This window comes from Protopterus annectens, chromosome 5.part0 (assembly GCF_019279795.1).
Source record: "Protopterus annectens isolate FY-2018-M chromosome 5.part0, PAN1.0, whole genome shotgun sequence".
Taxonomy (NCBI): Eukaryota; Metazoa; Chordata; order Ceratodontiformes; family Protopteridae; genus Protopterus; species Protopterus annectens.
Window position 1 is genome coordinate 712,167,538 of NC_056735.1, and position 19,422 is coordinate 712,186,959.

Consider the following 19,422-nt stretch of genomic DNA (forward strand, 5'->3'; position numbering starts at 1 on the left):
TTTTACATTTCTAGTTGTAATCCTGCTTTGATGGTATCTCTTGAGAAAAGATATGAAGCTATAATTTCAAAGACTGATGCAGGCCTTTTGATTTTCATGTGAGTTATATTGGTTTCCCCAAGTGCTCAAATGTTGTGCATAGATCTGTACTTTGCATAAAGCCACTGCACAATTTATGATTCATACATCGTCTAGAGATGAATAATGAAGCTTGAATTTTGGCTTCCTAATTTTAGGAAGGAGTATTGCTGTATAAGTTTCAGATTCTGTTTTAAATATTAATTAATGAACACATCATAGGCTTAAGGGTTATATCAGCATATAAAACTGACTGTGTCAGAAAATCAGATCATCTGTCTAAGTGTGGTCTTTGCATCTGAATGTAAAAAATGAACTTATTTCTTCTGTTATATAAACCATTTTTATTTATTTTTTACTCTAGCCCCTAACATAAGGAGAAAGTTTATTCTGAAATGTGCTTCACTGGTAAAATATATCACTGCTTTCAAATGTTATTTAGTATCAGCAAACTATTTTACTGAAGGAAAACATAATAACAGAATGCTGACTTGCTATAAAAAAAATAAACTAATTCCATTTTCCAAGTTACCCTTTCACACTAATACGTACACACAAGCATGTGAAAATGGATGCTCCTTCATACATACACACACTCACATACACACACACACACACACACACACACACACACACACACACACACACACACACACACACATACACACACACACACACACACACACACACACACACACACACACACACACACACACACACACACACACACACACACACACACAGACCCACTCACTCATACACAGTTAATAGCATTTCATTCATAAAACTTTACCTTTACTACTATTTCTCACCAGAATGTAATTGCAGACAATTCTCACAGATGAAATGTGTAAACGCTGTAATAAGATAATGCTTACTGCAACAACCTCAACAAGATAAAGGTGGCATGCAGCTGACAATATGTTTGTAAAATTACTCAACATCCAACTACTTTATCTTCTTGTTTAGGGAAACGCACAGCTGGGTAATTTGCTGAATCGAAAGAAATGTAAGCTAAGCAACCAAAAATCGTAAAACTACACAATGGACAAAATGAATGGATGAGCAACAACTGAAGAATTCTGGAAGTGGGCTGTGATTCAGACTTATTTTTTTATATTTACTACTATTTCTTGTCAAACAATAGTTTCCTGTAAAGCAGAATTCCACTCTAAAGACACAAATGTTTGGAATGCAATGTTTAAGCAGTAAAGCACAAAATTGTTTCAGTCAGTCTGCCAGGATGTATTGCAAGCCCTTTGAGGAACGGAGACCTCAGATTATTGATTCAGTCCAGAGTTTAACATACCAGAAAAAAGTGCTCTCGTGCTGAAAACTGTTTATATGTTTATGTCAAAGTTGGCTTGTTTAGCAATCTTTACATATAAGACTGGAGCAGTACAATCATTAATTGGACTAATCATCTATGAGTCATCAGATTAAATTTGCCAGTTTCTTTATACCCGTATTTTTCCAAATCAATTAATAAAATTAATTATGATCTTGTAAAATCACTTGTCAAATTCAAACAGACAGAAACAATTGCTACCCTCTTGGATGATCATAGATGACAGATAGATGCTAAATGAGTGAACCTAAGTTCTCAGATCTCACTATGCAACAATGACTGCGACAACAAAAACAATTTTTAATAAGTGTTCATTTTCAACAATGTTTACTACTAGTAAGAATCTGGCAACTACATTAGGTTTTACTTGACGTTGTCAGCCTATCAAAATTTTGCATGGGACATCCCATGTTAACTCTGTTTTTGATCCCCCCCCCCCCCCGAAAGTCCACTAAGCTTTCATGTCAGCCTCCTACTGGTTCATTTACTTCCACAAGGGGTGAGATCAAACCAACCCATTCATTCCATAAGGAACCGAGGAGGCAATTGTCAGGCACACACACACTTTAGGAGATTTATTTTAATTTATGCTCCTAATGCCTTTCACCCTTTATAATAGTAACCTGTAAATCCTTGTTCACAGAGAATGTGCATACTTGATTCTACAAATGCTGTTTCCAAGTATGCAGTTCATCTCAATGCAAGTTAGTTCATCTAGTCCTACAAGCAGCTCCAATGACAGCCCCCGCCATATGTCTCATTCAGTCGCCATTGTACCTCCTTAATATACAGTCCTTGTTGTAATATACATTAACTTATCAAAAGATTCAGACACCTGTTTGTTGGCAGTCATTGGAGATCGAAGCTACTAAGTAATGACATACATTTGAGTTTCAGATTTTTATTTTCCTCAGAAAATTCATGTTATCAGAAATCCTTTATTTAAGAAAGTTTGTAATTTTAAAAGAGCAGTAATTAACATCCCTTTCTATTTTTGAGCCTTTGTTCACCCTTTATTTTAGGCTTTATCTAGATTTCTTTAGCTGAATGCAACCTTTTTTACTGTTGCTGCTGCCAGTAGTCCAGCTCACTCACCATCTCTCACAGGCACAGCTCTGCTTCAGAAAATGTATGCTACCACAAATCCCAATATTCAAGTAAAATATCTTCATATTCTGAGCCTTTGTCCCCCCTTATTTTAGGCTTATCCAGTTATTTTGAGATAAGAGATGAAAGCATATCTCTGAACTGTCCAAATTTTTGCAGAATATCCAGATTTTTGGCTCATACGGTTGGTCCATGCCTCATAAAATTTGTAGTGTTCTGTGAAACCACTGGGGATCGAATTCATTAAGTAATCACAGACATCTGAGTTTCAGATTTCATATCCTTCAGAAAAAAATCCATGCTAATGGAAACGCTGTTAATCTAGCAACTTTCTGAGTTTATTACAGCACTATTTAAAATCCATCTCTATATTTGATCCTTTGTTTCCCCATTATTTGTGGCTCTGTCCAGAAGTCTTGTGACAAGAGGTTGAGAGGTCTGAGGGTTACACAAACCTCTTATGTGATGCTGCTGCTGCCAGGGATCACCTGATCACTCTCACTCTTCACATTCTCTCACTCTCTCACACACACATACAGTCTCTTCTGCTTTCATGAACACATTCACTCATATAGGCAGACAGCAACATAAACACACATACACACACACTTTTTTTTCTGTTTCATTTATGTTCGATGATCTCTCTCTCTCTCTCTCTCTCTCTCTCTCTCTCTCTCTTACTTACTTTCATAAACGCATATACTCTCACATGCACACATAAACACACACACACACACACACACACACACACACACACACACACACACACACACACACACATGCTTTTTATTTTACACTCACTAAACAGCAAAAGTGCTGCTTAACAAGCGTAAAATAGCACACACACACACACACACACACACACACACACACACACACACACACACACACACACACATGTTTTTTATTTTACACTCACTAAACAGCAAAAGCGCTGCTTAGCAAACGTAAAATAATGGTGGACATTAGTTTTTTTCAGTCCAAGCTCCATGGCAACTTGATATGCTGCCGTGAAGCAGCAAACTCATTTTTCAGGCAGCATTACCTGTAGATTAACACCCTGCTGGACAACGTTCATTCTCCAATCAGGGTGCAGTCTACAGGTTGCCCATTCTCTAAAGTTTAGTAAATTAGGTCAATGCAACAATTAAACAGTTCCACTTTGGCAAGCTGCAGGATGTGTGACATCTGGTACAGAAGGCAGTGGACATTGCTGGGGTTTGTGGCTAACATGCCTTTTCAGTTCTATGCAGCAGGCTGGGGCGGTACCTCTGAAAAAGCAGATTAGAGCAGTGGTTCCCAGTTTCAAAAAGGGGGACAGAAGAAAGTGTTTCACTTACAGAGAGTTCCCTCTTAGCTTCTGTGGAAAAGGATTTTGACAGAGGCCACAGGATGTCTACTCATTTACAGTTTTAAGTATACACACCAAACATTGGAGACCAGGAGCCTTACAAGTCATCCAGGGTAAAAAAAGGGCTGCAAAGACATGCTGGCATCATTGCACTAGCTAACCCTACAGCTAGGGACTATGGCTGACATGCTATATGCATCATAGCTAAAAGCTACATGTTCATAAATCTCCCATAGATTCCTTCCTCCCCAGGCCCAGTACAGAGATACCTTAAGGTTAAATTTCAAAGGAGTCAGGAAGCCCACCCAGAAAAGGCTCATGTCTAGAAGTATTCAGTTAGGAAGTAGCCACAGGTGGATGTGGGCTTGAATTTGTGTGGAAGTCAGGAGACAGCTGGATGAATGAGGTTGTTGGGTAAGGAATGAAAAAAATAGAAAGTGTTAGCTTAAATTTCAGCACTTTAATACATGAGATGGTAAGGGAGAACTGTGTGGATTATAAACCTTTGACTCTCATTAATTAAAAGATGTCCATACCATAAGGATTAATGATTTGTGAGACTCAAAAAAATAAAATTCCTTTTTCATGAGATGCAATCTGAACATTTTTAAGTGACTTTAATTGTAATTTCCTGTCATCACTGTGATTTCACTGTAACTTTTTAATGCATCTATTGTTGCTGCTGTTTAGTTATGAAGTTCAACTTGTGTCTAGTCATAGCACATCTTTATCTGTATCTATACATACATGTTTATATCTATCGATCTATATCTGTGTGCGTGTGTGCGTGTGCGCGTGCGTGTGTGTGTGTGTGTGTGTGTGTGTGTGTGTGTGTGTGTGCATGTGTGCGTGTGTGTGTTTGTGTGTGCAAACTTAAAACAGATTCTAGGTACAGAACACTCCAGAAGTCCTGATCTTCTTTTTCTACCTCTTAATATACAGGACACTGCCAGGTTCTTGAATTCCCCCCTCTTTTACATATTACTTACCTCTTTATCTTTCAGTTTTGATTTCTACAGTAATTTTACAAGTAACCATTTGAAATATGTTAATTATTTATTTATTTATTTAGTTAGTTAGTTAGTTAGTTAGTTAGTTAGTTAGTTAGTTAGTTAGTTAGTTAGTTAGTTAGTTTCATTTGTTAACCTGGTAGTGTCCAACTGGACCAGAAGCCCGTTTTCAGCAGAGACCCCGGGAGAAAAGCTCCAAGAAGATTACATAGATATTTTACATTTGAGATAAGCAAATTTTAGAAAGAATAAATTGAACATAAATATTTATGCAATTGCAAATAGAACTGCAAATAGAACTTCAAACTACAAGGTTCTTAACAAGGTGTCTACAAAGTAAGCAAAATTAAACAAATAGTTTTGCCATATATATCTCATTTAAATTACAAGGTTCTAATACATGGTATCTATAAAGTAAGCAAGAATTAAACAAACAATTTTGGCATACATAATTTTTTTTTTTTTTTTAATAACAAGTTACGTTTTGAGTGTGAGAAGGCTTATATAGCCAGGATATATAGAGCAATAGGAACAAAAAGGAGTTGGAATATTGGTGGGTTGAAATGATTAGCCTGGGTGGAAACAGGAGCAAAGTCTATGTTTCAAGAACTATTCCTTAAGGGTATGCTTAAATGTATGTCTATCATTAATAGACAGAATATGCTGTGGAAGAAAGTTCCATTGTTTGGCGATAATATGGGAGTACAAGGGGATACCATACAAGTTGTGTGCTTTGCTAGCCTTATTTTATCAGCAGACCTAAGGGAAGTTAGGTTGCTGTAGGGTTGAATAAGATTTGACAGTGCTGGGCAGTTGTCAGGTTTGTATAAGACTGTGTGTGCGGCTAGTAAGTGATTCAGGGTAAGTTGATGAGAGAGCTCTAACCAGTTTAGCTGGAGAAGGGCAGTACAGTGATAGGATCTATGAGATTGACTGGTAGCAAATTTTGCAATTTTGTTATAGCAAGATTCAAGTCTATTTAGGTCAGATTTGCAAAGACTGGTAAATATTTGAGAGCAGTATTGAAGGGATGATAATAGATGGGTTCTAGCTGTTGCGAGTCTAGCATGGTCAGTGATATATGCTTTGACCCTGTAGAGTGAGCCCAGTTTGACATGCACCTTTTTAATAGTTAGTGCAAGGTGATTGTCAAACTTCAGTCCACTATCAGTTGTGATGCCAAGAGGTTTTGTATAATCAACAGGCTCTATTTTAGTGCCATTGGAAGAGGAAATACAGATGGGGGCTAGATTATTGGCTGTCAGGGTATGCTAGAAAACCATAAGTTTGTTTTTTTGGGGGTTTAGAATAAGTTGCTGGGCTGTTATGTAACTTTCAATGTTTTGGAGGACTGATTGTGTTTTTTCTTGGAGCTCTGTGATTGTGGGGCTGAGCAGATTAAGGAAGCAATATCAGCATATTGTACAATTATTGCTGGGCTTGCAGAACTATTAAAATCATTAGTAAAAACTGTGGATAGAAGTAGTCCCAAGATTGAACCTTGTCAGACTCCAACAGTTATAGGGAGTTGGAGGAAGAGTTTGTTATTCCATAAAGTGGCTTGTTTCCTATCAGACAGGTAGCTATGGAACCACTTTAGGGCTAGTGAGCTGGAATGATAAGAAGTTAGTTTGTTAAGAAGTAATTGATGTGATACAGGGTCAAAAGCTTTTGACATGTCTAGGAAGGTAGCAGAGACTAGAGAGAGAGAGAGAGAGAAATATTGGGACATGATACAGTCCCAAAATACAGAGACTGAATGGCCGAAAAAAATAGACTTACACACACCAACTCCAGAATGACTATTTCCTAGTTCTCCAAGGTATGGCAATAAGTTCGGGGTGTGTGGGAGTCTTGCCTCCCGCATTGTAAGTAGTACAGGAGGGCTTGTCTTCCTTGTAAAAAACAAGTTTAAAAGAAAACAGCAATGTTCGAGGTTCACTCTTCTCCTGGGCTTTCAATCTTTTTTTTTTTTGGTCTGTCAGCACTGGATTTTTCAAGTCTTGACATTTCAGTAGAGTGCCATACAATATATATACTCCATTCCTCACTAACTTTGAAATTATGCATTCTCTGTTAATTTCTTTATTTATCCCCCATGTAGCCAGCTGGATTCCTGCTACTCCACCATCATCTGCTTTGCCCTTACTTCTGTGCCCCTGGAACTAGAGCCAAAGGCTCTTGGGTAGAGCACCCTCTGTCACTGTTATCCGCAACAGCTACTGACTGAAGTCAGTTACCATTGGATGACAGCTAAAATCATAGTTCCTGGCAGAACACCTCTCAACCTCTCAGTGTGAGAAATGTGGACAAAGCCAAAAATAATGAGTGGACAAAGGCCCAAAGAACAAAGGACAGATTTTAAATATTGCTCTTATAAACTTAGAAAATTGCTACAATAACAGGTTTTGCATTATTATGTATTTTCTGAAGGATATGAAGTCTGAAACTCAAATGTCTGTCATTATTTCTTATTATTTAGTGACCTCAAACCTTAGTGATTTACCAGAAAATCACAAATTGTATGATTAGCAGACCAAAAATATTAGGCAAAAATCTGGACAGTGCATGAAAATCTGGACAGTTGAGAAGTATGCCTGGTAGCTGTATTCTCCCTGCTCCCTCATCTGGAGAGCTTCTCACCCTTCTACTATACATCATCTTTCCTTAACTTCTCTGCTCTGCTCCATCCCAGTCATCAATCACTTTCTTTCTAGCTAAGTTCTCCTCTAACGTTCACATTATCTGTTCCGCCTATATTCCGTTCCTTTTTCATGCCCACATCTCTAACCTTCTGTGCAGCACACAGGGGTATTTATCTCCATCTCCTTCATGTATTGATGTTGTTAAAGTTGATCCCCACAGTGTTCTTTGACTGTTGTAATTGTGGGCAAATTGATGGCAGCAAAGACTTTTTGTCTAGGTCCTTTTTTTTCCGGTAACTAAAAATATTGTGCAACAGTTGCTTAGCATGCTCAGAGAACCAGAGATCATTACAGGACATTTAAGCAGCACTGCATCAGAGATCTATCTTAAAGACTATCTCCCTTCATGCATTTTATTCTTGCAGCATATTTTCTGATATTGTCATCCTGTTAGGTTTATCCTTTATACATAGAATCATGGGTTGTTTATAATATAATTGTACTATAAAACTTCACATATTTCTGAATCATTACAACTTCTGAAGTAGCCACAGGGTGTTTAAACACCCCCAGAATTATATGTGAATTGCTGCTACCCTAAATTAAATTCAGTAACTACTCGCTTTTATGCTAGGCCCTCTAATTATATTGCCAATCATTAATAACCCTCTGCCTCAACCCATAACTGCATAAGGTCCTCTCTGGATTTTCTTGGTCCCCTGAAGGTTCATGCTCTCTATCTCTGCATGTCTAGGAGTCATTCACTGGAGCACTGCAGTAACCTCTCCTCATACAATGCAAGACTCTATAATCTTTTCCCTGTCCCTTCACCCAGATTCTCCAGTGCAAGTTTTACTTAGATATGATGGCAAATTTCCCCCTGGCATGAAGATTTCTGTCCACAGTATAAAGGAAATATATTGGCCTTGCCATCCATTCATTCATCTAGTCAATATTAGCATAAACTTTTGCCTCATAGGATAATCCTACCCTCTCTGTTCATCTTTCTCCATAATTTTTCCACTCTTGGCTTGTATTTTACCACACATATACCCTTTAACCCAATCACTATTTTCCTAAGCTACTGTTTTACACCCTTCTTTGCTATTAATGACAATTCTCTTTTCAAGGCCCAAGCTACCATCTTCTATATCTAATGTGCCATCATCATTATCTGCAATCTGTCCTTTTTACCTCATCTCTGATCTTCCTAGCCCCCCCAACAAATAAACAACCATCCAGCTATTCTGTGCACCTCTATCATATATCTCTCTCTATCTCTCTAACCCCTCTTGGCATTTCCTATCCTTGTCACAAAATCACCACATATGGAGTTTATCGATCTAAAGATGTACACATCAACACTTTACATTCTCCCTCTAGCCTTACCTCTTTATCTTTTTGTGGTTTTTATACCAGCGACATACAAGTCTCAAATGGAGATAGTAAACCAGGCTCACATTTCTTAGCTTCTTAATAACCTGCAATACTTCCTTACATAAGCCTCTTTGAGTCAACCCTCATTTTTTTACCTAAGGCATGTTGGAGCTTTTTCATCTGTTTTTTTTGCCTTGACTTTACCCAGATCACTGCAAATAAACCACATCCTACCTTTCATAATATGAATCTAATCAGGCCTAATTTCGCATTCACTCATTTTCCTTCCTCTTCCATCCTCCTCTGTTTTTTTAGCCTAATTGTCCTCTGTACTAACCAGTCCTCCTCCCTCAAATAATAAATTCCCTTCACTTTGCAAAGTTCTTTCCTCCGTATCTTCTACTTTCAAATCCTTAATATACTCTGAGCCTTTAGTTTTTCATTTGGGTTTAGTGTACCTATAGTACTTTGCATCATAGCGTCCTGTAACCGTACTCCATGCCCCATTCAACTCTCTACCTCCTTATCTGTTTTACTATCTGCTACCTGCTTCTTAGAACCCCTTCTACAGACATCTCTGTCTTGCTTTCTTACCCATCTTAACCTACTCTTCTACAGTCCTCTGAGCAACATTTGCAACCATTACTTGCCCTTAAAAGTCTTGCATCACCTCAGCCGCCCTTTTACTACACATTCACAGCCTTCCTTTATTTATTCATCCTAACCTTCAGTTCCGTACACTCTTGCTTCAAAGTCTTTTATTGTCCCCAAGTATGTCAAAAGATGCAACATTACTGCTACAACCATCATGGTGACTATCTCTAACCCTCCTCAAGGTGTTTATCTTTTCTGACCACCTATCCTACATCACATTCACATTTTTCCTTGTCTCCTCTCAGATATTTTTTATTATTTTCTGAAAGCAATATTTCCCCTCTAAAATTTGACCCCCCCCCTCCCTCTTCAGGCATACGTTACATACATCATTGACACGTGTCAATAATCCAAATATAAACACAAGACTTGCATAAACTGATCTGCTTGATATTTGTCACTATCGCCCATCACATCACTGTTCAGTACACCTTAATGTGACACATAGCTAGATCATTTACAGCACAGATAATGTGATTTATGTGATGTAAGACGTATTGCTACAGTACATTGTGAGTTGCAATAAATACATTTCTGTTGTCAGTCTGTCAAACTAACAGCATTGACCATTCCCCTAAACATATGTCTTGTAAATTACAATTGTGTGTGCTCTCTGATGCTTGCAATAAGACTTCTCCTGCAGTGTGAGAAATTAATATATGTGTCTGTAGAGTGTGGACTTAAATGGGCAGGTGTTAGAATCTAGCAATGTCTAACTAGTATGAGTGTGTCTGACTATAGTAACAGGAAGGATTGGCTTATCTAACAGATCTGATGTGCGCACTGCCACCTAGTGGGACATTATAAACAGGAAGATGGTTCACCAACTTTTGCACTCCCTTTTATGTTAGATATGCATTGCAACACAATAAATGTCTGCTGCCTGACACTTGCAATAAGACTTCTTCTGTGTTATGAGCAGTTAATACATGGTTCTATATAGTATGGACTTAGATAGGTAGGTGTTTGAATCTAGCAATGTCTAATTACATAACAATGTAACAAAAGAACGATAGGCAGGAATGTGTTAATCAACAGATGTGATGTGGTTAATTCAACCCAGGGTAACACTGTATGGCAAAAGCTAAGTCCCCACTACTAAAGGTGACTCAGAACAAAGTACAAACTAGACAAAGAAGTACTGAGTTCAACACCACGATTAAAATGTTTCAGCTTTAATAAGCAAAGTTAAAACTCACTAAAACTATTGCAAAGCTTAAAAACAGATAAAGCATCAAATGATAAGTGCTTTCTTCTTCCGACCGAGACTTCCTGTGCTTCATTTCATATCCTTAAACAAATATTCACCAATCAGTTGATTTCCTTGCAATGTCAGTCCCTCCTACCACAAGCTGTCAATCACTTTCTTGGCGGCAGACAAGCCTCCAATATTAAGCAATGGAGAAGCATTTCTGTTTCAGAATAGGTTTCAATGGAACCATTACATTTAAGCCTGGCTATCGGTTAGCTCTTAAATTATTTATCCACCCAATTTCATGAATCTCAGTATTGTCTTGTACATCCCCAGCTCTATGTTTATTTAACATTTGTTAACCAGGAAAGTCTGACTTGGAACAAAGCCAATTTTCAGTGGAGGCCCAGGGAGAAAGGCTCCAGATGCATGTCTTTGTAATGTGGGAGGAAACCAGAGCACATGGAGAAAACTCACACAAACACAGGGAGGACATGCAGACTCCACACAGAAGGCACCCCAGCCGAGAATCAAACCGGAGAACCTCTTACTCTGAGGCAACAACGCTACTGCTGCACCACTGCGCCATCCATGGGAACACATTCTATAGCTTTAAAGCTAAAATAATGGGTTGTATTTAAGCTAATATGAGATGCCAGTGCATTTTTCATGTCCTTTTGCAAGATATCTCATAAGTGGAGTAAAACCCTGTCTTTCAAACGTTGGTCAGTTTTGCCTAAATAGAAACAAGGCCAAAGGTGGCAGCATGCTAGATGTACAAGATGTTCATTGTTGCAGGTTGCTTTAACATTGAATGCATAGCTCTTGCCTGTAGTTGGATGGATGCAAATACTACTAGTATCTATAAACTGACAGGCTTTACATCTTCTGCATTTGTGGGTTCCTTGTCTCAAAATATTAACATTTTTCTTGGGAAAACTATCTTTATTGCAGAAAAGTCTTTTGATGTTCTTCTTGTTTTGAATTTGAACCTCAGTCGTTCTCCTACGATGTTTTTTTATTATATCATCTTCAGTCAAAACAGGCCAGAACCTTCTGATTACATCACATACCTTCTTGCGGTCTGTACTAAAAGTAAGGTCACAATTTAAATTGGTTCCTTCAAGGTTCCTTGTGACTTGAGGTGTATCCAATGTCACATTGCCAGTACTACATCTGGAGAAGTAGGGACGTCCTTTTGTTCGTCTTAAAATTTCAGGGTGGATTTTGGCAGTCAAGTCATCTCTACTGTAGCCCCTATTAGACAGATTCTCTTCTAGTTGCCTGCATTCTTTCTGGAATATATGCTCATCCTGGAGATACATACAAGTTGATTCTCATAGATGTTTCTATGGACAAACCCAGGGTGCATACTACTCCTGTGCAGAAAATGGTTCTTCTAAGGGCTTTTCTTGTAGACATGCATACTTATTCCACTGGTTTGGTCTAACTGCAGGCATATGTCAAGAAAATATATCTCATTCCTTGACTACTGAAGTGTAAATTTCAAAAACTCTGTAGTAGTTTCAGGGTATTTAGAAAAAGACTTAAGCTCATTTTGATTCACATTCCAAAGGATAAAAATATAATCCACAAAACGTCCATAGTATATAATATTAGTAGACCAAGGATTCTTATCGCACAAAACATGCGCTGATTCCCATTGTACCAATACTATGTTTGAATAACTATTGGCACATGGGGTGCCCATAGCTACATCCCATACTTGCCAATAATAAGTACTACCATATGAAAATACACTGTTTTCCAAGATTAGTTCTAATAGAGAACATATCAAGTTGGAGTTCAATCCGAATGGAGATAAAAAATCTCTGACTGCTTCAATCCCATAGGAATGCGGTATCACTGCGAATAAATTATTTACATCCATTGTCACTAATAAGAGATTGGCCATTCTGTCCACGTCTTGCATTTTCCTGGAGAAATCCTTTAAAAAGCTACCTGAGTAGTAGGGACCGACATTGCAAGGAAATCATCTGATTGGTGAATATTTGTTTAAGGATATGGAATGAAGCACAGGAAGTCATGGTCTGAAGAAGGCAAACTTGCTAAAATCGCTTATCATTTGATGCTTCATCTGTTTTTAAGCTTTGCAATAGTTTTAGTGAGTTTTAACCTTTATTAAAGTTGGAGCATTTTGATCACGTTGGTGAACTCAGTACTTCTTTGCCTAGAGGTTAATACTGTATGTAGGGTTACCACCTTCTTTCGTGGCTAAAACCGGAGTAAAGCCATGCCCCTCGTGTCACCAATCACCCCACCCACCCAACCCTCTCTCCTGCCCACATTCCACCCATTTTGTGACATCATGATGACATCACTTGGTGGCAACCCCCTCTTTTTTCATTCCTGCTGCCTGCTTTCAGCTGATTTACTATGCTTTTCTGTAAAAAAAGCATAGTAAATCAGCCGATTTACAAACTCCAATAGTCTGTTTTCTTTTTGAAACAGAATACTGGAGTTTGTACAGTGTTTTCCGGACTACTGGAGAATCAGTTTGATTTCCGGATAGTCTGGAAAAAAAATGGAGGGGTGGCAAGCCTGTATGGTTACAGGATTTTAGTCTCTCCAACCCCCTTTTAGATCAGATATATCAATTAAAACACACTGCTAAAGTCATCCCTTTCGGTGTGTGCAAAATGTCTCTGTTATGACTTATTCCATGGTGTCAAGGATTAATACACAGTTCTACAGAATAAGGACTTAACCAGGTGTTTGAATCTGGCAAAGTATAAGTACTATATGTTTGTGAGATAATATTTACAGACAAGATTATCTTAATCAACAGATGTGATACAGATAAATCACAGTTGTGTCAACACTTACATGGCTACAGGATTTTGATCCCTCAAACCTCATTTTAGGGGAGCATAACCATTCAAACATACCACTGAAGTCATCCCTTCAAGTGTGTGCTTTCTGATGTATTGGTTATGAATTCTTCTGTGGCATTAGTGGCTAATACGCATTCTGTGGCATTAGTGGCTAATACACAGTTCTGTGGAATATGGACCCAGTTAGGCAGGTATTGAGTCTAGCACAGTGTAAGTAGTGAGTGTGTAAGAAAATGCAAACAGGCAGGACTGGTTTCTCTAAGATATTTGATGTTTACGATTTCACTTAGTGGAAACATTTACAATGAGAGAGAGAAAGGTCAATTTTTTGCATTCCTTTTTATGGAAGCCATGTGTATTCCAACACAACACTCTTTGATGTGACTTCTTTTGTATCATCAGAGATTAGTTCACAGCTCTATAGACTGCCAGTTTAGTTAAGGAAGGGGTTGAATCTAGCAAAATTTAAAAACTGTAACTGTGACACACAGGACTACCTTAATCAATATATGTGATGTGGATAGTTCGACATAAGGAAGACATTTATATGGCTAGATGATTTTGATCCCTCATACCCCACTTTTTAGGGAAAACATATCCATTCAAACAAATGGCACAAGTTATCACTTCTAGTGTGTATTTTCTGGCAAGTGTGACTTGTTCTGTGGTGTCATCAATAACTGCATAAGTCTAAAAGATGTTGAAGTACAGTGCAGATATTTGAATCTGGTAGTGTGTGACTTTTATTATTTTGTCAAGAACAGAGTGGTAAAATGTCATTTTTGACAGATCTTGATATGTGGCATGCTACTGAGTGGTAACACTGTCACATGATTTTGGCTTATGATCCCCAGGGGATACATTCCTTTTAAGGCAGCCCATATGCACTCAACACAATGCTCAGGTTATCTCTACATTATGTTCCTTCACACAACACTGTTATGAATTCTTCTATGGTGTTAGCAGCAACTTCACATGTCTACAGACTGTTTGAATTAAATGGCCATGTGCTCACATCTTGCATTATCTACCTTGTATTAGTGTGTAAAAATATGACAACAAAAAGGACATTGGTGACATGGAATTGATTAATAAACTTGTGGCATCTCATATTTTGTTATGGTTTGTGGATTGGTGGGTGGTTTTCATCCCTTGGGTACAATGTTTCCTTGTGTGCATGTCCAAAATAATACTGTATGTATTGCATTTTCGATTGTGCAACAGTTAGCACAAAGCAACACAAGATTTATTGTCTTTACTCATTTTGTGACAATAAATGCTGTGAATCTGTGTCCAGTATCTTGACTCGGCTGACTGTCACACAATGGAGATAGGCAACCATGCGTGGAGGACAAATTATATATTCAACTCTTATGAGTTCCTATAGGCTCATAGGGGAACAATGAATGGCAGATAGTGAAGCTGAAAGAAATATAAATTAAAATATAAATTAAAACATAGGTTTGCTGAAAGAATGTTTCTAACTGGACAAAAAAGCTAGGAAATCACTCCACTGGTCACCCACAAGTAAAAAATAAAGTCCGTTTTATTAAGCACTTTTCATCTCTCCTTATAGGGAGACTTCTTCAGGTAGTAGTAGTTTACATGGCTCAGTGCCAACACTATCCGGCTTTCTATATTGGAAAAATGGACCGCAAATTAAGGAAAAGAGTATATGAGCATTTATATTATATTTCCAAAATGAAAAAAGAAAGTGCACTAGCTAGACATGTTGAAGCATTTCCAGATCATACATTCAAATTTAGGGCTATTGACTGTGTGAATTCAAATGGAAGAGGTGGTCCCGATTCATTAATGTTGGAGAAGCATGAATTGAGGTGGCAGCTTCGTACAGACGCCTGCCATTTTCCAGGTTTGAATGAAGTGTATTCTATCCTGTGTATTCTTAAATTGAAAAATCTAGAGAGGTAGGCTCATGAAAGGTATAAGTAAGTCTATACCCTCTGGTTGTAAGGTGCTGTCATGTGGACAGAATGGGTCAGGATAAATTATTTTAATAAATTATTTTAATATTTTAATATTTTAATTTTCATCAGAATGAAGACATTAAAAATAAAAATATACATGAAATAAATAATGCTGATTTTGTATTTTAGGCTAAATATTTTTAAGACTATATTTAAGGCATTACTTGTAAAATATTGAAATCAATGTTACAGTTAATAATATGTGGATCTCATAGGGAAGGGTGTCTTTAAATGGAGGTGTGTTAAGTGTCACATGATTGATGACTTTTTTATTTAAACTTTGCATTTGTACATGTCTGTTATCTGAAGAAGTCTCCCTATAAGGAGAGATGAAAAGCGCTTAATAAAACAGACTTTATTTTTTACTTGTGGGTGAACAGTGGGAGTGATTTCCTAGCTTTTTTATCCTGTTTGTGTTTTTTTGGCTTTTTTGGTGTTTACATGAAAGAATGTTTCTACTCAGCATTCATAAATGACCAAAGTAAGATTCCAGGCTATGAAAAATGTGATCAAATATGGCATATACATTTATCATTCATGCCTTAGATAAACAGTACTTAAAGGTGAATGACTTTACATTATGCTTCAAGCATTTTGGGGGAGGGGTTATAGTGTTACCCAGCAAAAATATCTGTCTGATTTTTCATGTGTGGTTGATAGTTTGCTTTCTTCCAAACCTAGAATCAGTAACGCCTCACATATGTAATGTTATTCTGTGTCACCATATCTCTATGCCACTCTCTTTATTCTACTTTTCGTCTCACTCTTTCTTTATTCTCATAAAATGCAAAGACATTTCTTGCCTTGTGATATACAGTTCTCCAAGTCTAGTGTCATTCATTGCTAACAAAAAAATGGTTAGCATTTTGTCTCTTAAAGGCCATGAATGTTCTTGGCACAGAAAACCATCTAGTCCAAGATGTATTTCATTTTATATTCATTCTTCTTGCCAGTCATTGCAATCATACGTCTCAGCTGTCCAGAGTTTTGCAGAATTTCCATATTTTGCCTTATATTTTTGTCCAGATTTCTTGTGTCAAGAGGTTAAGAGGTTGTTGTTGTCTTTCGGCTTTTCCCGGTTAGGGGTCGCCACAGCGGAACTCTGGTCCACTAATGATTGGCAGTAGATTTTCATGAATGCCAAGGTGCCAGCTCGAAGTTCAACCTTCAATGAAGGCACACCCATTTACGCATGTCTTTCTAATGCCCACCCAACCGCGGGGAGGACATGCAGACTCCCCACAGAAGGCACTCCCCGCACTCTAGCCAAGAATCGAATGGGAGAACCTCTTGCTGTGAGGCAACAATGCTACCGTGATTGCAATAAGTGCCTAAGTGCACAATCGCATTGTCTCATTCTGTCTATGTAGTGACATGTACTCTTAGTAGAATCCACTCGGCGCTTAAGCTTACCTTGTAATGTCATTCAGGTCTAGTAGTGCTACTGCTTCCCTGAAAAGTCAATGATCGGTGCACTTCCTTTCTTCCTTCTCATTATACTGGCATTCAGTAAGATTATGACACTAAAACGTGGAACATAACTCCTAAGGGTAGCATAGGGTGAACAGTCGGTGGAGAAAGGATGTGAAGAAATCAGGAGATATGAAGTAATTAGAAATAAAGGACAAATAAAATGGCTGTCTCTAGTGGGGAGCTACAGCAGGCAGAGATCACATCTAGTGAAGTCGGTTTTTGATTTACATTCTGGAGCAAGCATCCTTTTTCACCAACACACATGTATCTGCTTTTGCATCCAGTGCTTAGAATTTCACTTATTCCACTTTGAAACAAGTTCCTTTCTTGTTAATCATATCTGCAGGTCCAGTGAAATAAGTGTAATTATGTTAGTTGATGACGTTCTGTGCCCCACACTTTCTTCCTTATCCTGCATGGTGAAAGTCTATTATTTAAGTTTATTATCTTCATCTCTTCTCTTGAGCTGAGCACTTCTTGATATTTCTGCATGCCTCCATAGGTTGCTCACTGTAAATCAAACATTTTTGATATGCAGTGAAAGGAAAGGATAGATGAAAATTTCAAAACCTACATTATCGAAGAGTACCACAGACTTGTACTGCATCTAATCTTTTCAAAAACTAGAACTGATTCTAAATTGTGTAATATCAAACTAGACAAGCAACACAGGTGTGCAAAGCTGATCTTTGATGTCAACATATGGTGGTCCCTAACATTCCTGCACTTATTTCATCACTGTTTCTGAAATAAAAGAAGCTTGAGAGGAAGACTGCTAAGGCATGACTGAGTCATGTTTACTGATACCATTTTAATATTTTTCTATAGTGAGAAGTTCAGACTCATAGCCATATTGCAAAATAATTTAAGAGTTGCAGTGTGTTGTGTCTGTAAGTCACTTTAGGTTGATTGCTGTGCAGGTTTAACTACCTTTGGACAGTGCATTGCATTGCAATCATTATAAAAGCCCTTGTGTTTTAGCATTTGAGTGAAATAAGGGTCTTTAATGTACCACATTTTCCTGAACTACCACTAAAAGTGCTGTATGTTTGGTGATAAGATACAGGTAGGACTGATGCTCTGAATACATCTGAGAAGACTATTACTTTAGCAAAGTGGTATATATAAATGAACAGCTAAGTGAATACGTGCATTTTAAAACTTTCCATAATTTTACAGTGGGATGCATATAGTACTGCATCATTACTCAGAATAAGCATTAGGCAAGAGAAAGTATTTTCTATCCTAGCTTGCCTAAGATAGTAATTGTCTAATTCAATTACAGAACATACTATTCAAGAAATAATTAATTTAATAAATTTAATAATAATTAATAAACTTCTTAATCCAGGAAATACAACTACTCCCACACCTTCTGGCTTTAACCTTAGCAACTCCACTCTGATCCCAGATGCCTTCAACAACTATTTTACAGAAGTTATTCAGACCCTAGCTAATTCACTACCCACTTCTACTCCTACCTTATCTATTACTTCTAATACCTCCTCTAACACCTTTCGTATTCAACCTGTTGCCACATCTCTTATCTTTAAGCTTCTCAAGAAACTTAAACCTTGCACTCCATCTGCTGACCAACTCCCATCTGAATACCTACAAATTGCTGCAGAAGCTATAGCATACCCTATTTCCATACTTATTAATAGAACTAGCTCTGAAGGAAAAATCCCCACCATATGGAAAATATCTCACATCATCCCCCTACATAAAGGGGGCTCCTCTACTGAGCTCTCAAACTTTCGACCTATTGCCTTACTCTCCCCTTTATCAAAGATCATGGAAAGATGCATACACAAACAAATTCTTTCCTACCTTCTACAAAACAGACTTCTAGCCAATTGTCAACATGGTTTTAGACCTTCCCACAGCACTACAACTGCCCTCCTTTCCTTTACTGACATTATTAATAATAATAAGAACAATAATCTCCTCTCCTCTGCACTATTCCTAGACCTGTCAAAAGCCTTTGACATGGTTTACCATAACATACTTCTTGACAAACTAAATCTCTATTGTCTGAGCTCTCAAGCACTGCAATGGTTTAGGAGCTATCTCCAACACAGGCAACAAGCAGTTCTATGGCAGAATAACCTATCATCCTTACTACCAGTAAACATAGGTGTTCCACAAGGCTCAATCTTAGGTCCCTTGCTTTTTTCCCTTTTTATTAATGACCTACATGTAAACATTCCCCAAGCCATCTGCATTCAATATGCCGATGACTCAACTTTAATCTGTTCTGCTAATAATGTTTCCTCACTACAATCCCTTACTCAAACAGCTTTCCATAAAGTTGAAAATTGGTTTATGGAACATTCCCTCCTTC

At 37.7% G+C, this 19,422-nt stretch overlaps 1 protein-coding gene across 1 annotated transcript in view; it reads left to right on the forward strand.

The window, feature by feature from the left end:
* The window catches only part of LOC122802037 (collagenase 3-like), a 121,217-nt gene extending 119,679 nt beyond the window's left edge, over positions 1 to 1,538 (forward strand). Inside the window, exon 6 of the mRNA XM_044071769.1 lies at positions 1,048 to 1,538. Coding sequence (XP_043927704.1) covers positions 1,048 to 1,067 — 20 coding nt within the window. The 3' untranslated portion in view covers positions 1,068 to 1,538. The remainder of the gene's footprint in view (positions 1 to 1,047) is intronic.
* The last annotated feature ends 17,884 nt before the right edge of the window (positions 1,539 to 19,422 follow it).